At 55.6% G+C, this 19972-nt stretch overlaps 1 protein-coding gene across 1 annotated transcript in view; it reads left to right on the top strand.

The window, feature by feature from the left end:
• The first annotated feature begins 5114 nt into the window (after positions 1-5114).
• LOC140411237 (heme-binding protein 2-like) overlaps positions 5115-19972 on the top strand; it is a 35125-nt gene continuing 20267 nt past the window's right edge. The window contains exon 1 of the mRNA XM_072500350.1: positions 5115-5344. Within this exon, the coding sequence (XP_072356451.1) occupies positions 5213-5344 (132 nt within the window). The 5' untranslated portion in view covers positions 5115-5212. The remainder of the gene's footprint in view (positions 5345-19972) is intronic.

The raw sequence follows: 19972 nt of genomic DNA, 5'->3' as shown, positions 1-19972 counted from the left end.
AATATCTGCCCCGGGGGAGTCACATTTCCTGTCTAACTCAGGCAGGGGGGTTAGGGCTGAATGTGTGAACTGGAATCAATAGTGAAATATCTGCCCCGGGCGGTTCACATTTCCTGTCTAACTCAGGCAGGGGGGTCAATGCTGAGTGTGTGAACTGGAATCAATAGTGAAATATCTGCCCTGGGAGGTTCACATTTCCTGTCTAACTCAGGCAGGGGGTTCAATGCTGAGTGTGTGAACTGGAATCAATAGTGAAATATCTGCCCCGGGCGGTTCACATTTCCTGTCCAACTCAGGCAGGGGGGTCAATGCTGAGTGTGTGAACTGGAATCAATAGTGAAATATCTGCCCCGTGCGGTTCACATCTCCTGTCTAACTCAGGCAGGGGGGTCAATGCTGAGTGTGTGAACTGGAATCAATAGTGAAATATCTGCCCCGGGGGGTTCACATTTCCTGTCTAACTCTGGCAGCGGGGGTCAATGCTGAGTGTGTGAACTGGAATCAATAGTGAACTATCTGCCCCGGGGGAGTCACATTTCCTGTCTAACTCAGGCAGGGGGGTCAATGCTGAGTGTGTGAACTGGATTCAATAGTGAAATATCTGCCCCGGGAGGTTCACATTTCCTGTCTAACTCAGGCAGGGGGATCAATGCTGAGTGTGTGAACTGGAATAAATAGTGAAATATCTGCCCCGGTCGGTTCACATTTCCTGTCTAGCTCAGGCAGGAGGGTAATGCTGAGTGTGTGAACTGGAATCAATTGTGAACTATCTGCCCCGGGCGGTTCACATTTCCTGTCTAACTCAGGCAGGGGGGTCAATGCTGAATGTGTGAACTGGAATCAACAGTGAAATATCTGCCTCGGGCGGTTCACATTTCCTGTCTAACTCAGGCAGGGGGGTCAATGCTGAGTGTGTGAACTGGAATCAATCGTGAAATATCTGCCCCGGGCGGTTCACATTTCCTGTCTAGCTCAGGCAGGGGGTTCAATGCTGAGTGTGTGAACTGGAATCAATAGTGAAATATCTGCCCCGAGCGGTTCACATTTCCTGTCTAACTCAGGCAGGGGGGTCAATCCTGAGTGTGTGAACTGGAATCAATTGTGAACTATCTGCCCCGGGCGGTTCACATTTCCTGTCTAACTCAGGCAGGGGGGTCAATGCTGAATGTGTGAACTGGAATCAACAGTAAAATATCTGCCTCGGGCGGTTCACATTTCCTGTCTAACTCAGGCAGGGGGGTCAATGCTGAGTGTGTGAACTGGAATCAATAGTGAAATATCTGCCCCGGGCGGTTCACATTTCCTGTCTACCTCAGCCAGGGGGGTCAATGCTGAGTGTGTGAACTGGAATCAATAGTGAAATATCTGCCCCGAGCGGTTCACATTTCCAGTCTAACTCAGGCAGGGGGGTCAATCCTGAGTGTGTGAACTGGAATCAATAGTGAATATCTGCCCCGGGCGGTTCATATTTCCTGTCTAACTCGGGCAGGGGGGTCATGCTGAGTGTGTGAACTGGAATCAATAGTGAAACATCTGCCCCGGTCGGTTCACATTTCCTGTCTAACTCAGGCAGCTGGGGTCAATGCTGAGTGTGTGATCTGGAATCAGTAGTGAACTATCTGCCCCGGGGGAGTCACATTTCCTGTCTAACTCAGGCAGGGGGGTCAATGCTGAGTGTGTGAACTGGATTCAATAGTGAAATATCTGCCCCGGGAGGTTCACATTTCCTGTCTAACTCAGGCAGGGGGATCAATGCTGAGTGTGTGAACTGGAATCAATAGTGAAATATCTGCCCCGGGCGGTTCACATTTCCTGTCTAACTCAGGCAGGGGGGTCAATGCTGAGTGTGTGAACTGGAATCAATAGTGAAATATCTGCCCCGGGCGGTTCACATTTCCTGTCTAACTCAGGCAGTGGGGTCAATGCTGAATGTGTGAACTGGAATCAACAGTGAAATATCTGCCTCGGGCGGTTCACATTTCCTGTCTAACTCAGGCAGGGGGGTCAATGCTGAGTGTGTGAACTGGAATCAATCGTGAAATATCTGCCCCGGGCGGTTCACATTTCCTGTCTAGCTCAGGCAGGGGGTTCAATGCTGAGTGTGTGAACTGGAATCAATAGTGAAATATCTGCCCCGAGCGGTTCACATTTCCTGTCTAACTCAGGCAGGGGGGTCAATCCTGAGTGTGTGAACTGGAATCAATTGTGAACTATCTGCCCCGGGCGGTTCACATTTCCTGTCTAACTCAGGCAGGGGGGTCAATGCTGAATGTGTGAACTGGAATCAACATTAAAATATCTGCCTCGGGCGGTTCACATTTCCTGTCTAACTCAGGCAGGGGGGTCAATGCTGAGTGTGTGAACTGGAATCAATAGTGAAATATCTGCCCCGGGCGGTTCACATTTCCTGTCTACCTCAGCCAGGGGGGTCAATGCTGAGTGTGTGAACTGGAATCAATAGTGAATATCTGCCCCGGGCGGTTCATATTTCCTGTCTAACTCGGGCAGGGGGGTCATGCTGAGTGTGTGAACTGGAATCAATAGTGAAACATCTGCCCCGGTCGGTTCACATTTCCTGTCTAACTCAGGCAGCTGGGGTCAATGCTGAGTGTGTGAACTGGAATCAATATTGAAATATCTGCCCCGGGCGGTTCACATTTCCTGTCTAACTCAGGCAGGGGGGTCAATGCTGAGTGTGTGAACTGGAATCAATAGTGAAATATCTGCCCCGGGCGGTTCACATTTCCTGTCTAACTCAGGCAGGGGGTTCAATGCTGAGTGTGTGAACTGGAATCAATAGTGAAATATCTGCCCCGGGCGATTCACATTTCCTGTCTAACTCAGGCAGGGGGATCAATGCTGAGTGTGTGAACTGGAATCAATAGTGAAATATCTGCCCCGGGCGGTTCACATTTCCTCTCTAACACAGGCAGGGAGATCGATGCTGAGTGTGTGAACTGGAATCAATAGTGAAATATCTGCCCCGGGCGGTTCACATTTCCTGTCTAACTCAGGCAGGGGGGGTCAATGCTGAGTGTGTGAACTGGAATTAATAGTGAAATATCTGCACCGGGCGGTTCACATTTCCTGTCTAACTCAGGCAGGGGGATCAATGCTGAGTGTGTGAACTGGAATCAATAGTGAACTATCTGCTCCGGGCGGTTCACATTTCCTGTCTAACTCAGGCAGGGGGATCAATGCTGAGTGTGTGAATTGGAATCAATAGTGAAATATCTGCCCCGGGCGGTTCACATTTCCTGTCTAACTCAGGCAGGGGATACAATGCTGAGTGTGTGAACTGGAATCAATAGTGAAATATCTGCCCCGGGCGCTTCACATTTCCTGTCTAACTCAGGCAGGGGATTCAATGCTGAGTGTGTGAACTGGAATCAATAGTGAAATATCTGCCCCGGGGGAGTCACATTTCCTGTCTCACTCAGGCAGGGGGATCAATGCTGTGTGTGTGAACTGGAATGAATAGTGAAATATCTGCCCCGGGCGGTTCACATTTCCTGTCTAACACAGGCAGGGGGATCGATGGTGAGTGTGTGAACTGGAATCAACAGTGAAATATCTGCCCCGGGCGGTTCACATTTCCTGTCTAACTCAGGCAGGGGGGTCAATGCTGAGTGTGTGAACTGGAATCAATAGTGAAATATCTTCCCCGGGCGGTTCACATTTCCTGTCTACCTCAGGCAGGGGGGTCAATGCTGAGTGTGTGAACTGGAATCAATAGTGAACTATCTGCCCCGGGCGGTTCACATTTCCTGTCTTACTCAGGCAGGGGGGTCAATGCTGATTGTGTGAACTGGAATCAATAGTGAAATATCTGCCCCGGGCGGTTCACATTTCCTGTCTAACTCAGGCAGGGGGGTCAATGCTGAGTGTGTGAACTGGAATCAATAGTGAACTATCTGCCCCGGGCGGTTCACATTTCCTGTCTAACTCAGGCAGAGGGAACGATGCTGAGTGTGTGAACTGGAATCAATAGTGAAATATCTGCCCCGTGCGGTTCACATTTCCTGTCTAACTCAGGCAGGGGGATCAATGCTGAGTGTGTGAACTGGAATCAATAGTGAAATATCTGCCCCGCGCGGTTCACATTTCCTGTCTATCTCAGGCAGGGGGGTCAATGCTGAGTGTGTGAACTGGAATCAATAGTGAACTATCTGCCCCGGGGGAGTTACATTTCCTGTCTAACTCAGGCAGGGGTGTCACTGCGGAGTGTGTGAACTGGAATCAATCGTGAAATATCTGCCCCTGGCGGTTCACAGTTCCTGTCTAACTCAGGCAGGGGGGTCAATGCTGAGTGTGTGAACTGGAATCAATAGTGAAATATCTGCCCCGGGCGGTTCACATTTCCTGCCTAACTCAGGCAGGGGGGTCAATGCTGAGTGTGTGAACTGGAATCAATAGTGAAATATCTGCCCCGGGCGGTTCACAGTTCCTGTCTAACTCAGGCAGGGGGGTCAATGCTGAGTGTGTGAACTGGAATCAATATTGAAATATCTGCCCCGGGCGGTTCACATTTCCTGTCTAACTCAGGCAGGGGTGTCAGTGCTGAGTGTGTGAACTGGAATCAATAGTGAAATATCTGCCCTGGGCGGTTCACATTTCCTGTCTAACTCAGGCAGGGGTGTCAGTGCTGAGTGTGTGAACTGGAATCAATAGTGAAATATCTGCCCTGGGCGGTTCACATTTCCTGTCTAACTCAGGCAGGGGGAGTCAATGCTGAGTGTGTGAACTGGAATCAATAGTGAAATATCTGCCCCGGGCGGTTCACATCTCCTGTCTAACTCAGGCAGGGGGGGGTCAATGCTGAGTGTGTGAACTGGAATCAATAGTGAAATGTCTGCCCCGGGCGGTTCACATTTCCTGTCTCACTCAGGCAGGGGGGTCGATGCTGAGTGTGTGAACTGGAATCAATAGTGAAATATCTGCCCCGGGGGGTTCACATTTCCCGGCAACCGGCATCACAGAGATCATGATTTCCAAATTATTTCTAAATTCAAGGTTGGGCCCAAAAAACATTTCCATAGTTAATAAGCTGGGCGGTTCTTCAACGTCTGATGTTCCCGTAGCTAAACTTTATTCAAAATCATCCCCTTAAAACTGTATAAAAATCCCTGAGCTCTCTGCTCAAACTGCAGATCGAGCTGAAGGTGCTGAGGGTCATTCAGTGAATTCACCAGTGACCTGTACCGACACCAAGATGCTGAGAATCTTCTTAACCGTGTCTGTCCTCTTCTGGAACCAACTCGCTGCACAGGATGCGTTAGATGAGGAGATCGAACTCTGTGATCAAGTGGACTGCCTTAAAGCCGCAGTCATCATTCAGGACAAGGTGAGTATCGTTCAGAGTTTACTGCATTGTGTAACGTTCGTACCAGTGGAAATTATTTAATGCCTTTGTTTTTGGGTCGAGTCCCCTTTACTCTCTTTACTGTCAAACATCTGTCTGACTCAGGCAGGGGGGTCAATGCTGAGTGTGTGAACTGGAATAAACAGTGAAATATCTGCCCCGGGCGGTTCACACATCCCGGGACCCGGCACTCACACAGTTAATGATTTCTAAATTGAAGGCTGGGATCAGGAAAGTATTCTGAGGGACAGAATCTATCTGTACTTTAGACACGGATTAATCAGGAATAGTCAGCGTGGAAGGTCTTTCTTGACAAACACAATTGAATTATTTGAGGCGGTGAGCAGGAGTGTTGATGAGGGGAATGCATTTGGAGTGGTCGATATGGGCTTTAGCCAGGCTTTTGATAGGGTCCCTCGTGGCAGACTGATCCAGTCAGGGCCCATGGCACCCAAGGCAAAGAGACACATTGGACCCACAATTGGCTGAGAGGCAGGAAGCTGATGGTGGTCTCTGAAGGCAGGTTAATAGGGGGGTGGAAAAGGCAAATGGGACACTGGCGTTTATCAATCGGGACATAGATTACAAAAGCAGGGAGGTGATGTTGGAGTTGTACAGAACATTGGTGAGGACACAGCTGGAGTACTGTGTGTAATTCTGGGCACCACATTATAGGAATGATGTGACTGTACTGGAGGGGGTGCAGAGGAGATTCACCAGGATGGTGCCTGGGACGGAACATTTCAGTTATGAAGAGAGGTTGGGGCTTGGGCTGTTTTCGCTGGAGTAGAGAAGACTGAGGGGCGATCTGATCGATGGCTAGAAGATTATGAGGGGCATGGTCAGGATAATAATAATCTTTACTGTCACAAGGAGGTTTACATTAACACTGCAATGAAGTTACTGTGAAAAGCCCCTAGTCGCCACATTCCAGCGCCTGTTCAGGTCACAGAGGGAGAATTCAAAATTTCCAATCCACCTAACAGCACGTCTTTCGGAACTTGTGGGAGGAAACCGGAGCACCCGGAGAAACCCTCGCACACACGGGGAGGATGTGCAGACTCCGCACAGACAGTGACCCAAGCAGGGAATCGAACCTGCGACCCTGGAGCAGTGAAGCAACAGGGCTAACCACTGTGCTACCATGACATCTGAGCCCATCCCCACTCCCCTCATACCAAACCTCCACCCTACACCCCAGAAAGCAGCCCCCGTCCACCGGATTGTGTGCGACCCCCCCCAACCCACAAATACAGGGGAGATACATCGCCTCCACCGCCCATGGACCCCTGTGATAGGGACCCCCCCCAGAGACCCTGTGATAGGGAGACCCCCCCCACAGAGACCCTGTGATAGGGAGACCCCCCCAGAGACACGTGTGATAGGGAGACCCCCACAGAGACCCCTGTGAAAGGGAGAACCCCCCACAGAGACCCCTGTTATAGAGAGACCCCCCACAGAGACCCCTGTGATAGGGAGACCCCCCCCCCACAGGGACCGCTGTGAAAGTGGGAGCCACCCCCAGAGAGACCCGTGATAGTGAGACCCACCCACAGAGACCCCTGTGATAGGGAGACCCCCCCACAGAGACCCCTGTGATAGAGAGACCCCCCCACAGAGATCCCTGTGATAGAGAGACCCCCACAGAGACCCTGTGATAGAGAGACCCCCCCCCACAGAGACACCTGTGATAGGGAGAACCCACCCCCAGGGTCCCCTGTGATAGGGAGACCCCCACACAGAGACCCCTGCGATAGAGATACCCCCCCCACAGAGACACCTGTGACAGTGAGACCCCACCCACAGAGATCCCTGTGATAGGAAGACCCCCACAGAGACCCCTGTGAAAGGGAGACCCCCACAGAGACACCTGTTAAAGGGAGACACCCCCCACACAGACCCCTGTTATACAGAGACACCCCCACAGAACCCTGTGATAAGGAGAACCCCCCCCCCCACAGAGACCACTGTGATCGAGAGACCCTCCCCCACAGAGACCCCTGTGATAGGGAGACCACCCCCACACAGAGACCCCTGTGATAAGGAGACCCCCACAGAGACCCCTGTGATAGGGAGACCCACCCCCCCACAGAGACCCCTGTGATAGGGAGACCCCCCACAGAGACCCGTGTGATAGGGAGACCCCCCGACACAGAGACCCATGTGATAGGGTGACCCCCTCCCACAGAGACCCCTGTGATAGGGAGACCCCCTCCCACAGAGACCGCTGTGAAAGAGAGAGCCCCCCCCACAGAGACCCCTGTGATAGGGAGACCCTGCCCCCACAGAGACCCCTGTGATAAGGAGACCCCCCCACACAGAGACCCCTGTGATAGGGAGGCCCACCCCCCACAGAGACCCCTGTGATAGGGAGACCCTCCCGCCCCACAGAGACCCCTGTGATAGGGAGCCCCCCCCCACACAGAGACCCCTGTGATAGGGAGACCCCCCCCCACAGAGACCCCTGTGATAGGGAGACCCACACACAGTAGACCCCTGTGATAGCGAGACCCCCCCGCCCCACAGAGACCCCTGTGATAGGGAGCCCCCCCACACAGAGACCCCTGTTATAGGGAGACCCCCCCACACAGAGACCCCTGTGATAGGGAGACCCCCTTCCCACAGAGACCACTGTGATAGGGAGACCCCCCCCACAAAGACCGCTGTGAAAGTGGGAGCCTCTCCCAGAGAGACCAGTGACAGGGAGACCCACCCACAGAGACCCCTGTGATCAGGAGACCACCCCTCAGAGACCCCTGTGATAGGGACACACCCCCCCACAAAGAGAACCATGTGACAGGGAGACCCCCCTCCCCACTGAGACCCCTGTGATAGGGAGACTCCCCGACAGAGACGACTGTGATAGGGACACCCCCCCACAGAGACCCCTGTGATAGGGAGCCCCCCCCACTCAGAGACCCCTGTTATAGGGAGACCCCCCCACACAGAGACCCCTGTGATAGGGAGACCCCCTTCCCACAGAGACCCCTGTGATAGGGAGACCCCCCCCACAAAGACCGCTGTGAAAGTGGGAGCCCCTCCCAGAGAGACCAGTGATAGGGAGACCCACCCACAGAGACCCCTGTGATCAGGAGACCACCCCTCAGAGACCCCTGTGATAGGGACACCCCCCCACAAAGAGAACCATGTGACAGGGAGACCCCCCTCCCCACTGAGACCCCTGTGATCGGGAGACTCCCCGACAGAGACCACTGTGATAGGGACACCCCCCCACAGAGACCCCTGTGATAGGGAGACCCCCCCACACAGAGACCCCTGTGATAGGGAGACCCCCCCACACAGAGACCCCTGTGATAGGGAGACCCCCCACAGAGACCTCTGTGATAGGGAGACCCCACCCCCAGGGTCCCCTGTGATAGGGTGACCCCCGCACAGAGACCCCTGTGATAGAAAGACCCCCCCACAGTGACCCCTGTGATAGAGAGACCCCCCACAGAGACCCTGTGATAGAGAGACCCCCCCACAGACACGCCTGTGATTGGGAGACCCCACCCCCAGGGTCCCCTGTGATAGGGACACCCCCACACAGAGACCCCTGTGATAGAGAGACCCCCCCACAGAGACGCCTGCGATAGAGAGACCGCCCCCACAGAGACCCCTGTGATAGGGAGACCCCCCCACAGAGACCCCTGTGACAGTGAGACCCCCCTCACAGAGACCCCGGTGATAGGGTGACCCCCCAACAGAGACCCCTGTGATAGGGAGACCCTCCCACAGAGACACCTGTGACAGTGACCCCCCTCACAGAGACCACTGTGATAGGGAGACCACCCCCCCACAGAGACCCCTGTGATAGGGAGACCCCCCCACAGAGACACCTGTGACAGTGACCCCCCTCACAGAGACCCCTGTGATAGGGAGACCTCCCAACAGAGACCCCTGTGAGAGGGAGACCCCCCCCAGGGTCCCCTGTGATAGGAAGACCCCCACACAGAGACCCCTGTGATAGAGAGACCCCCCCACAGAGACCCCTGCGATAGAGAGACCCCACCCACAGAGACCCCTGTGATAGGGAGACCCCCCACAGAGACCCCTGTGACAGTGAGAAACCCCTCACAGAGACCCCTGTGATAGGGAGACCCCCCCCCACATAGACCCCTGTGAGAGGGAGACCTCCCAACAGAGACCCCTGTGATAGGGAGACCCCCCCCACTGAGACCCCTGTGATAGGGAGACACCCCCCCCAGAGACCCCTGTGATAGGGAGACCCCCCCCACTGAGACCCCTGTGATAGGGAGACCCCTCACAGAGACCCCTGTGATAGCGAGACCCCCCCCCACATAGACCCCTGTGAGAGGGAGACCTCCCAACAGAGACCCCTGTGATAGGGAGACACCCCCCCCAGAGACCCCTGTGATAGGGAGAACCCCCACAGAGACCCCTGTGATAGGGAGACCCCCCCCTCAGAGACCCTGTGACAGTGAGACCCCCACAGAGACCCCTGTGATAGGGAGACCCCCCCAAAGAGACCCCTGTGATAGGGAGAACCCCCCCCCCCACAGAGACCCATGTGACAGTGAGACCACCCCAGGGACCCCTGTGATAGGGAGACCCCCCCCACAGAGACCCCTGTGATAGGGAGACCCCCCCCCACAGAGACCCCTGTGAGAGGAAGACCTCCCAACAGAGACCCCTGTGATAGGGAGACACCCCGACAGAGACCCCTGTGAGAGGGAGACCCCCCAACAGAGACCCGTGTGATAGGGAGACCCCCCCCAGAGACCCCTGTGATAGGGAGACGCCCCAACAGAGATCCTTGTGATAGGGAGACCCCCCCGACAGAGACCCCTGTGAGAGGGAGACACCCCGACAGAGACCCCTGTGAGAGGGAGACCCCCCAACAGAGACCCGTGTGATAGGGAGACCCCCCCAGAGACCCATGTGATAGGGAGACCCCCCCCACAGAGACCCCTGTGATAGGGAGACCCCCCCCCCCACAGACCCCTGTGACAGTGAGACCCCCACAGAGACCCCTGTGATAGGGAGACCCCCCCCACACAGAGACCCCTGTGATAGGGAGACCCCCCCCACAGAGACCCCTGTGATAGGTAGACCCACCCCACAGAGACCCCTGTGATAGGGAGACCCCCCCCTCAGAGATCCCTGTGATAGGGAAACCCCCCCCACAGACCCCTGTGACAGTGAGACCCCCACAGAGACCCCTGTGATAGGGAGACCCCCCCCCACACAGAGACCCCTGTGATAGGGAGACCCCCCCCCCACACAGAGACCCCTGTGATAGGGAGACACCCCCACAGAGACCCCTGTGATAGGGAGACCCACCCCACAGTGACCCCTGTGATAGGGAGACCCCCCACAAAGACCCGTGTGATAGGGAGACCCCCCCCACACAGAGAACCCTGTGATAGGGAGACCCCCCGACACAGAGACCCATGTGATAGGGAGACCCCCCTCCCACAGAGACCCCTGTGATATGGAAACCCCCCTCCCACAGAGACCGCTGTGAAAGAGAGAGCCCCCCCCCACAGAGACCCCTGTGATAGGGAGACCCTGCCCCCACAGAGACCCCTGTAATAAGGAGACCTCCCCCACACAGAGACCCCTATGATAGGGAGGCCCACCCCCACAGAGACCCCTGTGGTAGGGAGACCCCCCCGCCCCACAGAGACCCCTGTGATAGGGAGACCCCCCACAGAGACCCCTGTGATAGGGAGACCCCCCCCCACAGTAGACCCCTGTGATAGCGAGACCCCCCCGCCCCACAGAGACCCCTGTGATAGGGAGCCCCTCCCCACACAGAGACCCCTGTGATTGATTTACATAGAAATTACAGTGCAGAAGGAGGCCATTCGGCCCATCGAGTCTGCACCGGCTCTTGGAAAGAGCACCCTACCCAAGGTCCACACCGCCACCCTATCCCCATAACCCAGTAACCCCACTCAACACGAAGGGCAATTTAGCACGGCCAATCCACCTAACCTGCACATCTTTGGACTGTGGGAGGAAACCGGAGAACCCGGAGGAAACCCACGCACACACGGGGAGGATGTGCAGACTTCACACAGACAGTGACCCAAGCCGGAATCGAACCTGGGACCCTGGAGCTGTGAAGCAATTGTGCTATCCACAAGGCTACCGTGCTGCCCCTTCCCACAGAGACCCCTGTGATAGGGAGACCCCCCCCACAAAGACCGCTGTGAAAGTGGGAGCCCCTCCCAGAGAGACCAGTGATAGGGAGACCCACCCACAGAGACCCCTGTGATAGGGACACCCCCCCCCACAAAGAGAACCCTGTGACAGGGAGACCGCCCCTCCCCACAGAGACTCCTGAGATAGGGAGACCCCCCCACACAGAGACCCCTGTTATAGGGAGACCCACCACACAGAGACCCCTGTGATATGGAGACCCCCCCCACAGAGACCTCTGTGACAGGGAGACCCCACCCCCGGGTCCCCTGCGATAGGGTGACCCCCACACAGAGACCTCTGTGATAGAGAGACCCTCCCACAGAGACCCCTGTGATGGAGAGACCCCCCACAGAGACCCTGTGATAGAGAGACCCTCCCCACAGACACGCTGTGATAGGGAGACCCCACCCCCAGGGACCCCTGTGATAGGGAGACCCCCACACAGAGACCCCTGTGATAGAGAGACACCCCCCACAGAGACCCCTGCGATAGAGAGACCCCCCCACAGAGACACCTGTGACAGTGAGACCCCACCCACAGAGACCCCTGTGATAGGGAGACCCCCCCACAGAGACCCCTGTGATAGGGAGACCCCCCCACAGAGACCCCTGTGACAGTGAGACCCCCCTCACAGAGACCCCGGTGATAGGGAGACCCCCCAACAGAGACCCCTGTGATAGGGAGACCCTCACACAGAGACACCTGTGACAGTGAGACCCCCCTCACAGAGACCCCTGTGATAGGGAGACTCCCCCCCCACATAGACCCCTGTGATAGGGAGACACCCCCCAGATACCCCTGTGATAGGGAGATCCCCCCACAGAGACCCCTGTGATAGGGAGACCCCCCTCAGATACCCTGTGACAGTGAGACCCCCACATAGACCCCTGTGATAGGGAGACCCCCCCCACAAAGAGACCCCGTGATAGGAAGAACCCCCCCTCCCCAGAGACCCCTGTGACAGCGAGACCCCCACAGAGACCCCTGTGACAGTGAGACCCCCCCCAGGGACCCCTGTGATAGGGAGACCACCCCACAGAGACCCCTGTGATAGAGAGACCCCCCCACAGAGACCCCTGCGATAGAGAGACCCCACCCACAGAGACCCCTGTGATAGGGAGACCCCCCCCACTGAGACCCCTGTGATAGGGAGACCCCCCACAGAGACCGCTGTGATAGGGAGACCCCCCCCTCAGAGACCCTGTGACAGTGAGAAACCCCTCACAGAGACCCCTGTGATAGCGAGACCCCCCCCACATAGACCCCTGTGAGAGGGAGACCTCCCAACAGAGACCCCTGTGATAGGGAGACACCCCCCCCAGAGACCCCTGTGATAGGGAGAACCCCCACAGAGACCGCTGTGATAGGGAGACCCCCCCCTCAGAGACCCTGTGACAGTGAGACCCCCACAGAGACCCCTGTGATAGGGAGACCCCCCCAAAGAGACCCCTGTGATAGGGAGAACCCCCCCCCCCACAGAGACCCCTGTGACAGTGAGACCCCCACAGAGACCCATGTGACAGTGAGACCACCCCAGGGACCCCTGTGATAGGGAGACCCCCCCCACAGAGACCCCTGTGATAGGGAGACCCCCCCCACAGAGACCCCTGTGAGAGGAAGACCTCCCAACAGAGACCCCTGTGATAGGGAGACACCCCGACAGAGACCCCTGTGAGAGGGAGACCCCCCAACAGAGACCCGTGTGATAGGGAGACCCCCCCCAGAGACCCCTGTGATAGGGAGACCCCCCAACAGAGATCCTTGTGATAGGGAGACCCCCCCGACAGAGACCCCTGTGAGAGGGAGACACCCCGACAGAGACCCCTGTGAGAGGGAGACCCCCCAACAGAGACCCGTGTGATAGGGAGACCCCCCCCCAGAGACCCCTGTGATAGGGAGACCCCCCCCACAGAGACCCCTGTGATAGGGAGACCCCCCCCCCCACAGACCCCTGTGACAGTGAGACCCCCACAGTGACCCCTGTGATAGGGAGACCCCCCCCACACAGAGACCCCTGTGATAGGGAGACCCCCCCCCACAGAGACCCCTGTGATAGGGAGACACCCCCACAGAGACCCCTGTGATAGGGAGACCCACCCCACAGAGACCCCTGTGATAGGGAGACCCCCCACAAAGACCCGTGTGATAGGGAGACCCCCCGACACAGAGACCCATGTGATAGGGAGACCCCCCTCCCACAGAGACCCCTGTGATATGGAAACCCCCCTCCCACAGAGACCGCTGTGAAAGAGAGAGCCCCCCCCCCACAGAGACCCCTGTGATAGGGAGACCCTGCCCCCACAGAGACCCCTGTAATAAGGAGACCTCCCCCACACAGAGACCCCTATGATAGGGAGGCCCACCCCCACAGAGACCCCTGTGATAGGGAGACCCCCCCCGCCCCACAGAGACCCCTGTGATAGGGAGACCCCCCACAGAGACCCCTGTGATAGGGAGACCCCCCCCCACAGTAGACCCCTGTGATAGCGAGACCCCCCCGCCCCACAGAGACCCCTGTGATAGGGAGCCCCCCCCCACACAGAGACCCCTGTGATAGGGAGACCCCCCACACAGAGACCCCTGTGATTGATTTACATAGAAATTACAGTGCAGAAGGAGGCCATTCGGCCCATCGAGTCTGCACCGGCTCTTGGAAAGAGCACCCTACCCAAGGTCCACACCGCCACCCTATCCCCATAACCCAGTAACCCCACCCAACACGAAGGGCAATTTAGCACGGCCAATCCACCTAACCTGCACATCTTTGGACTGTGGGAGGAAACCGGAGCACCCGGAGGAAACCCACGCACACACGGGGAGGATGTGCAGACTCCACACAGACAGTGACCCAAGCCGGAATCGAACCTGGGACCCTGGAGCTGTGAAGCAATTGTGCTATCCACAAGGCTACCGTGCTGCCCCTTCCCACAGAGAGCCCTGTGATAGGGAGACCCCCCCCACAAAGACCGCTGTGAAAGTGGGAGCCCCTCCCAGAGAGACCAGTGATAGGGAGACCCACCCACAGAGACCCCTGTGATAGGGACACCCCCCCCCACAAAGAGAACCCTGTGACAGGGAGACCCCCCCACACAGAGACCCCTGTGATAGGGAGACCCACCCACAGAGACCCTGTGATAGAGAGACCCTCCCCACAGACACGCTGTGATAGGGAGACCCCACCCCCAGGGACCCCTGTGATAGGGAGACCGCCCACACACAGAGACCCCTGTGATAGGGAGACACCCCCCAGATACCCCTGTGATAGGGAGACCCCCCCCCACAGAGACCCCTGTGATAGGGAGAACCCCCTCAGATACCCTGTGACAGTGAGACCCCCACATAGACCCCTGTGATAGGGAGACCTCCCCCACAAAGAGACCCCTGTGATAGGAAGAACCCCCCCTCCCCAGAGACCCCTGTGACAGCGAGACCCCCACAGAGACCCCTGTGACAGTGAGACCCCCCCCAGGGACCCCTGTGATAGGGAGACCCCCCCACAGAGACCCCTGTGATAGGGAGACCCCCCCCCCCACAGAGACCCCTGTGAGAGGGAGACCCCCCCACAGAGACCCCTGTGATAGGGAGACACCCCCAGGGACCCCTGTGATAGGGAGACACCCCACAGAGACCCCTGTGATAGGGAGACCCCCCCCCCCCACAGAGACCCCTGTGAGAGGGAGACCCCCCAACAGAGATCCTTGTGATAGGGAGATTTGCCGACAGAGACCCCTCTGAGAGGGAGACCTCCCAACAGAGACCCCTGTGATAGGGAGACCTCCCAACAGAGACCCCTGTGACAGTGAGACACCCCCAAGGACCCCTGTGACAGTGAGACCCCCGGGGTCCCCTGCAATGGGCAGCTCAGGGGGCCGCACAACATGTGCACCGGGGCCAATGGGCACGGGACGCTCTGATCGTCTCCAGGTTCACCAACTAGACGGGGGGGGGGGAACTTGGCCTGGGGCACGGACACCGCCTCCCACCACCAGGCCCCCACATCCCCCGCCTGCAGCTCGGTGATACATACCTGCGGCGCTCCGAGCTGGGGGCCCTGGGTTGGCAGTAACAGCGGGTCGGAGCCATGGGATGGAGGGTGATGACAGCCCGCTCTGCCATGAGCTCCGTGCTCCACATCGTTTGACAATGTCTGCCTCATGCCCACGGTCGCACCTTCCACCTGGGTGAACCCTGCATGCCAGCTGGCCAGTCCATCACACGGTCGGTGGGGTGGGGGGGGGGGGGGGGGGTGTACGGTGGGGAGCCCACGCCACCCACAACATCCGCCCATTCCCCCCCCCACCTCCTCTATGGCCAGCCCAGCCCAGCCCACCCCTCACACCCTGACAGAGCACCGAGGCAGGTTGGAACGGTGTGAACAGGTGTTTAATGTGAAAACCCGAGACCCTAACCCGAAACTGTGCCCTGCACCCCTGCCAACTTAACTGGTGTCTAACGTTCTGGCCTTCCAGCCCTAACTTTGCGTCTAGGTAGTTCCCCAGACGGTCCAGCAGGAGTGGAGGCGGCCCTGCTGTGATTCCCGCCCTGCCACCTGGGTCCCGGTCGGTGGGTGCCTTCTGGGGCGATCGGGCCTGGATGGGCCCGGCTCCTGCCCATGTGTCCCAGGTGGTGTGGTGCTGCCCTGTTCTGCCTGCTGCCCACTGGAGGCTCCAGGGACAGGAGGGGTGGAGTCTGAGGGGCTGCGGTGTTCCGGCACCTCCCCTGCGGGAGTCACCGGCACGGGCCCAGCACCTCCTCCTCCCTCGGGGTGCCCGGTGGCCCCCAGGCATCTCCATGTGGCTAGGGTGCGGGTAATCCCTGAGACAACCCCGCCACCTGGCGCTGCCAGTCCTGGAGGCCCACTCTGGTCTCGACCAGGGTATGCACGCTCGCACCGGATCCAAAACAGGATGTCCATTCCTTGGAGATGACGCAGTGAAGATTCACTGGATTGATTCCTGGGTTACAGAGATGTCCAATACTGAAAGGAATCATATTGTCGGGAACTCTCTGGAATTTAGGAGAATGAGAGGATCTCATTGAAACAGACAAGGTGACAAGGTACAATTTAGGATTCCAGGTTGCTCGGGGTGTAGTATAATGGAGTATATTCGGACAGGTCCTGTGAAGGGTTAACCCTGTGATGTCACTGGCAGGAAGTGACATCTACTCGTGATCTGAGAGTCTCGCAGAAAGCAGCACGAAAAGAAGCTCGTGTCGGGAAATATTCTCCAAACGGTAAATGTGTTCCAATACAGTTAGAATGTCTGCAGTCTCTGGGAGTTACGGAAACTTCTCCAACACAACAACACAATGGAACAGGTGGGGAGTGCGTGGGGCAAGTAGAGTTGGGGTTAAAGGTGAGGCATGATCTTGTTGATTGGTGGAACAGGCTTGAGGAGTTATTGGGCCTATTCCAGCTCCTATTTCTTACGGTCCAATGACATTGTTTTCTTTTCATCCTGGATTAGTGCCTGGATACGAGGACCAATTTCTAACCCATTGAAACCTTTCTGTTTCAATAATGTGGTAAAACAGCCAAAGGGAAACACAATTACTGGACATGATTCAGTGTCGATGGCCTTCCAGAACATTCTCTATATTTGTTTTCATTGAAAGCCCAAGGGGAAGGTGTGAGGCCCAATGGGCAGGATAACTCTAAAGCTGAAAGAGTGCATGAGGGGGTCAGGAAAATCAATCTGGAAGTGGTGATGCCAAGACTCCCATCAAAAATTCCAAACTCTTTTACCAGGTCAGTCCATGCAGGACATGAATACTGCTCCCACACCTGGGAACCGAGGACAGTCCTGTACATGAAGGACGGGTTGCACCTAAACTGGAGGGGAACTAATATCCTGGGTGGGAGGTTTGCTCGAGCTCTTCGGGAGGGTTTAAACTAGTTGGGCAGGGGGTTGGGAACCAGAGCGATGGATCAGAGGACAGGGTAGCTGTTGAACAGGCGGAAATAGTCTGCAGCAAGTCTGTGAGGAAGGATAGACAGTTGATAGGGCAAAGTTGCACTCAGTGGAATGGGTTAAAGTGTGTCTGTTTCAATGTAAGGAGTGTCAGAAATAAGGGAGATGAACTTAGAACATGGATCAGTACTTGGAACTATGATGTTATGGCCATCACGGAGACATGGATTTCACAGGGGCAGGAATGGTTGTTAGACGTTCCGGGGATTAGATGTTTTAAGAAGAATAGGGAGGGAGGTAAAAGAGGAGGGGGAGCGGCACCGTTAATTAGGGAGTACACCACAGCTGTGCAAAAGGAGGTAGTCGAGGAGGTTTTGTCTACTGAGTCAGTATGGGTGGAAGTCAGAAACAAGAAAGGAGCAGTCACTTTATTGGGAGTTTCCTATAGACCCCCCAATAGCAGCAGAGAGATGGAGGAACAGATTGGGCGGCAGATTCTGGAAAGGCGCAGAAGTAACAGAGTTGTTGTCATGGGTGACTTCAACTTCCCTAATATTGACTGGAACCTCCTTTCTGCAAATGGTTTGGATGGAGCAGATTTTGTCAGGTGTGTACAGGAAGGATTCCTGACTCAATATGCAGATAGGCCGACTAGGGGGGAGGCCATATTGGATTTGGTGCTTGGTAACGAACCAGGCCAGGTGTCAGATGTCTCGGTGGGAGAGCATTTTGGTGACAGTGACCACAACTCCTTGACCTTTATCATAGTCACGGAGAGGGACAGGAACACACAGTATGGGGGGGTATTTCATTGGGGGATGGGAAATTATACTAATATTAGACAGGAGTTAAGGAGCATAAAGTGAGAACAATTGTTCTTGGGGAAATGTGCAGCAGTAATGTGGGGATTGTTTAAGGTTGTTTAATAGGCTCAAACAGGTTGATATTAAGAAGCAGGATTTGCTGGGCATTTTGAAAAGCATCAGGATAGATAGGTCACCTGGGACTGACGGGATATACCCAAGGTTACTACGGGAAGCGAGGGAGGAGATTGCTGCGCAGTTGGCGATGATCTTTGTGTCCTCACTCTCCACTGGAGTAGTACTAAATGATTGGAGGGAGGCGAATGTTGTTCCCCTATTCAAAAAAGGGAATAGGGAAATCCCTGGGAATTACAGACCCATCAGTCTTACGTCTGTGGTGAGCAAAATATTGGCAAGGATTCTGAGAGATAGGATTTATGATAATTTGACAAACATAGTTTGATTAAAGATCGTCAGCATGGCTTTGAGAGGGGCAGGTCATGCCTCACAAGCCTCATTGAATTCTTTGAGGATGCGACGAGACACATTGATGAAGGTCGGGCAGTGGATGTGGTGTATATGGATTTCAGTAAGGCATTTGATAAGGTTCCCCATGGTAGGCTCATTCAGAAAGTTAGGGAGCATGGGATACAGGGAAATTCGGCTGTCTGGATACAGAATTGGCTGGCCGAAAGAAGACAGCGAGTGGTAGTGGATGGAAAGTATTCTGCCTGGAGGTCGGTGAGCAGTGGTGTCCCGCAGAGATCTGTTCTGGGACCTCTGCTCTTTGTGTTTTTTATAAATGACTTGGATGAGGAAGTGGAAGGGTGGGTTAGTAAGTTTGCCGATGACACGAAGGTTGGTGGAGTTGGAGATAGTGTCGAGGCATCTTGCAGGTTACTAGAGGGCATTGACAGGATGCAGAGCTGGGCTGAGAAGTGGCAGATGGAGTTCAACCTAGATAAATGTGAAGTGATTCATTTTGGAGGGTCGAATGTGAATGCTGAATACAGGGTTAAAGGCAGGATTCTTGGAAGTGTGGAAGGACAGAGGGATCTTGGGATCCACGGACATAAATTCCTCAAAGTTGCCACCCAGGTTGATAGGGTTGTTAAGAAGGCGTATGGTGTGTTAGCTTTCATTAACAGGGGGATTGAGTTTAAGAGCTACGAGGTTTTACTGCAGCTTTATAAAACCCTGGTTAGAACATAAGAACTAGGAGCAGGAGTAGGCCATCTGGCCCCTCGAGCCTGCTCCGCCATTCAATGAGATCATGGCTGATCTTTGTGGACTCAGCTCCACTCTCCGGTCCGTACACCATATCCCCGAATCCCATTATTCTTCAGAAAGGCATCTATCTTTTTCTTAAAAACGTTTAAAGAAGGAGCCTCAACTGCTTCACTGGGCAAGGAATTCCAGAGATTCACAACCCTTTGGGTGAAGAAGTTCCTCCTACACTCCGGCCTAAATCTACCTCCCCTTATTTTGAGGCTATGCCCCCTAGTTCTGCTCACACTTGGAATATTGTGTCCAGTTCTGGTCACCTCATTATAGGAAGGATGTGGATGCTTTGGAGAGGGTGCAGAGGAGATTTACCAGGATGCTGCCTGGACTGGAGGTCATTTCTTATGAAGAAATGTTTAGGGAGCTAGGGCTTTTCTCACTGGAGCGAAGAAGGAAGAGAGGTGACTTGATAGAGGTGTACAAGGTGATGAGAGGCATGG

This window comes from Scyliorhinus torazame, chromosome 4 (genome assembly GCF_047496885.1).
Source record: "Scyliorhinus torazame isolate Kashiwa2021f chromosome 4, sScyTor2.1, whole genome shotgun sequence".
NCBI lineage: Eukaryota > Metazoa > Chordata > Chondrichthyes > Carcharhiniformes > Scyliorhinidae > Scyliorhinus > Scyliorhinus torazame.
This window is presented reverse-complemented; position numbering and strand designations above follow the sequence as displayed.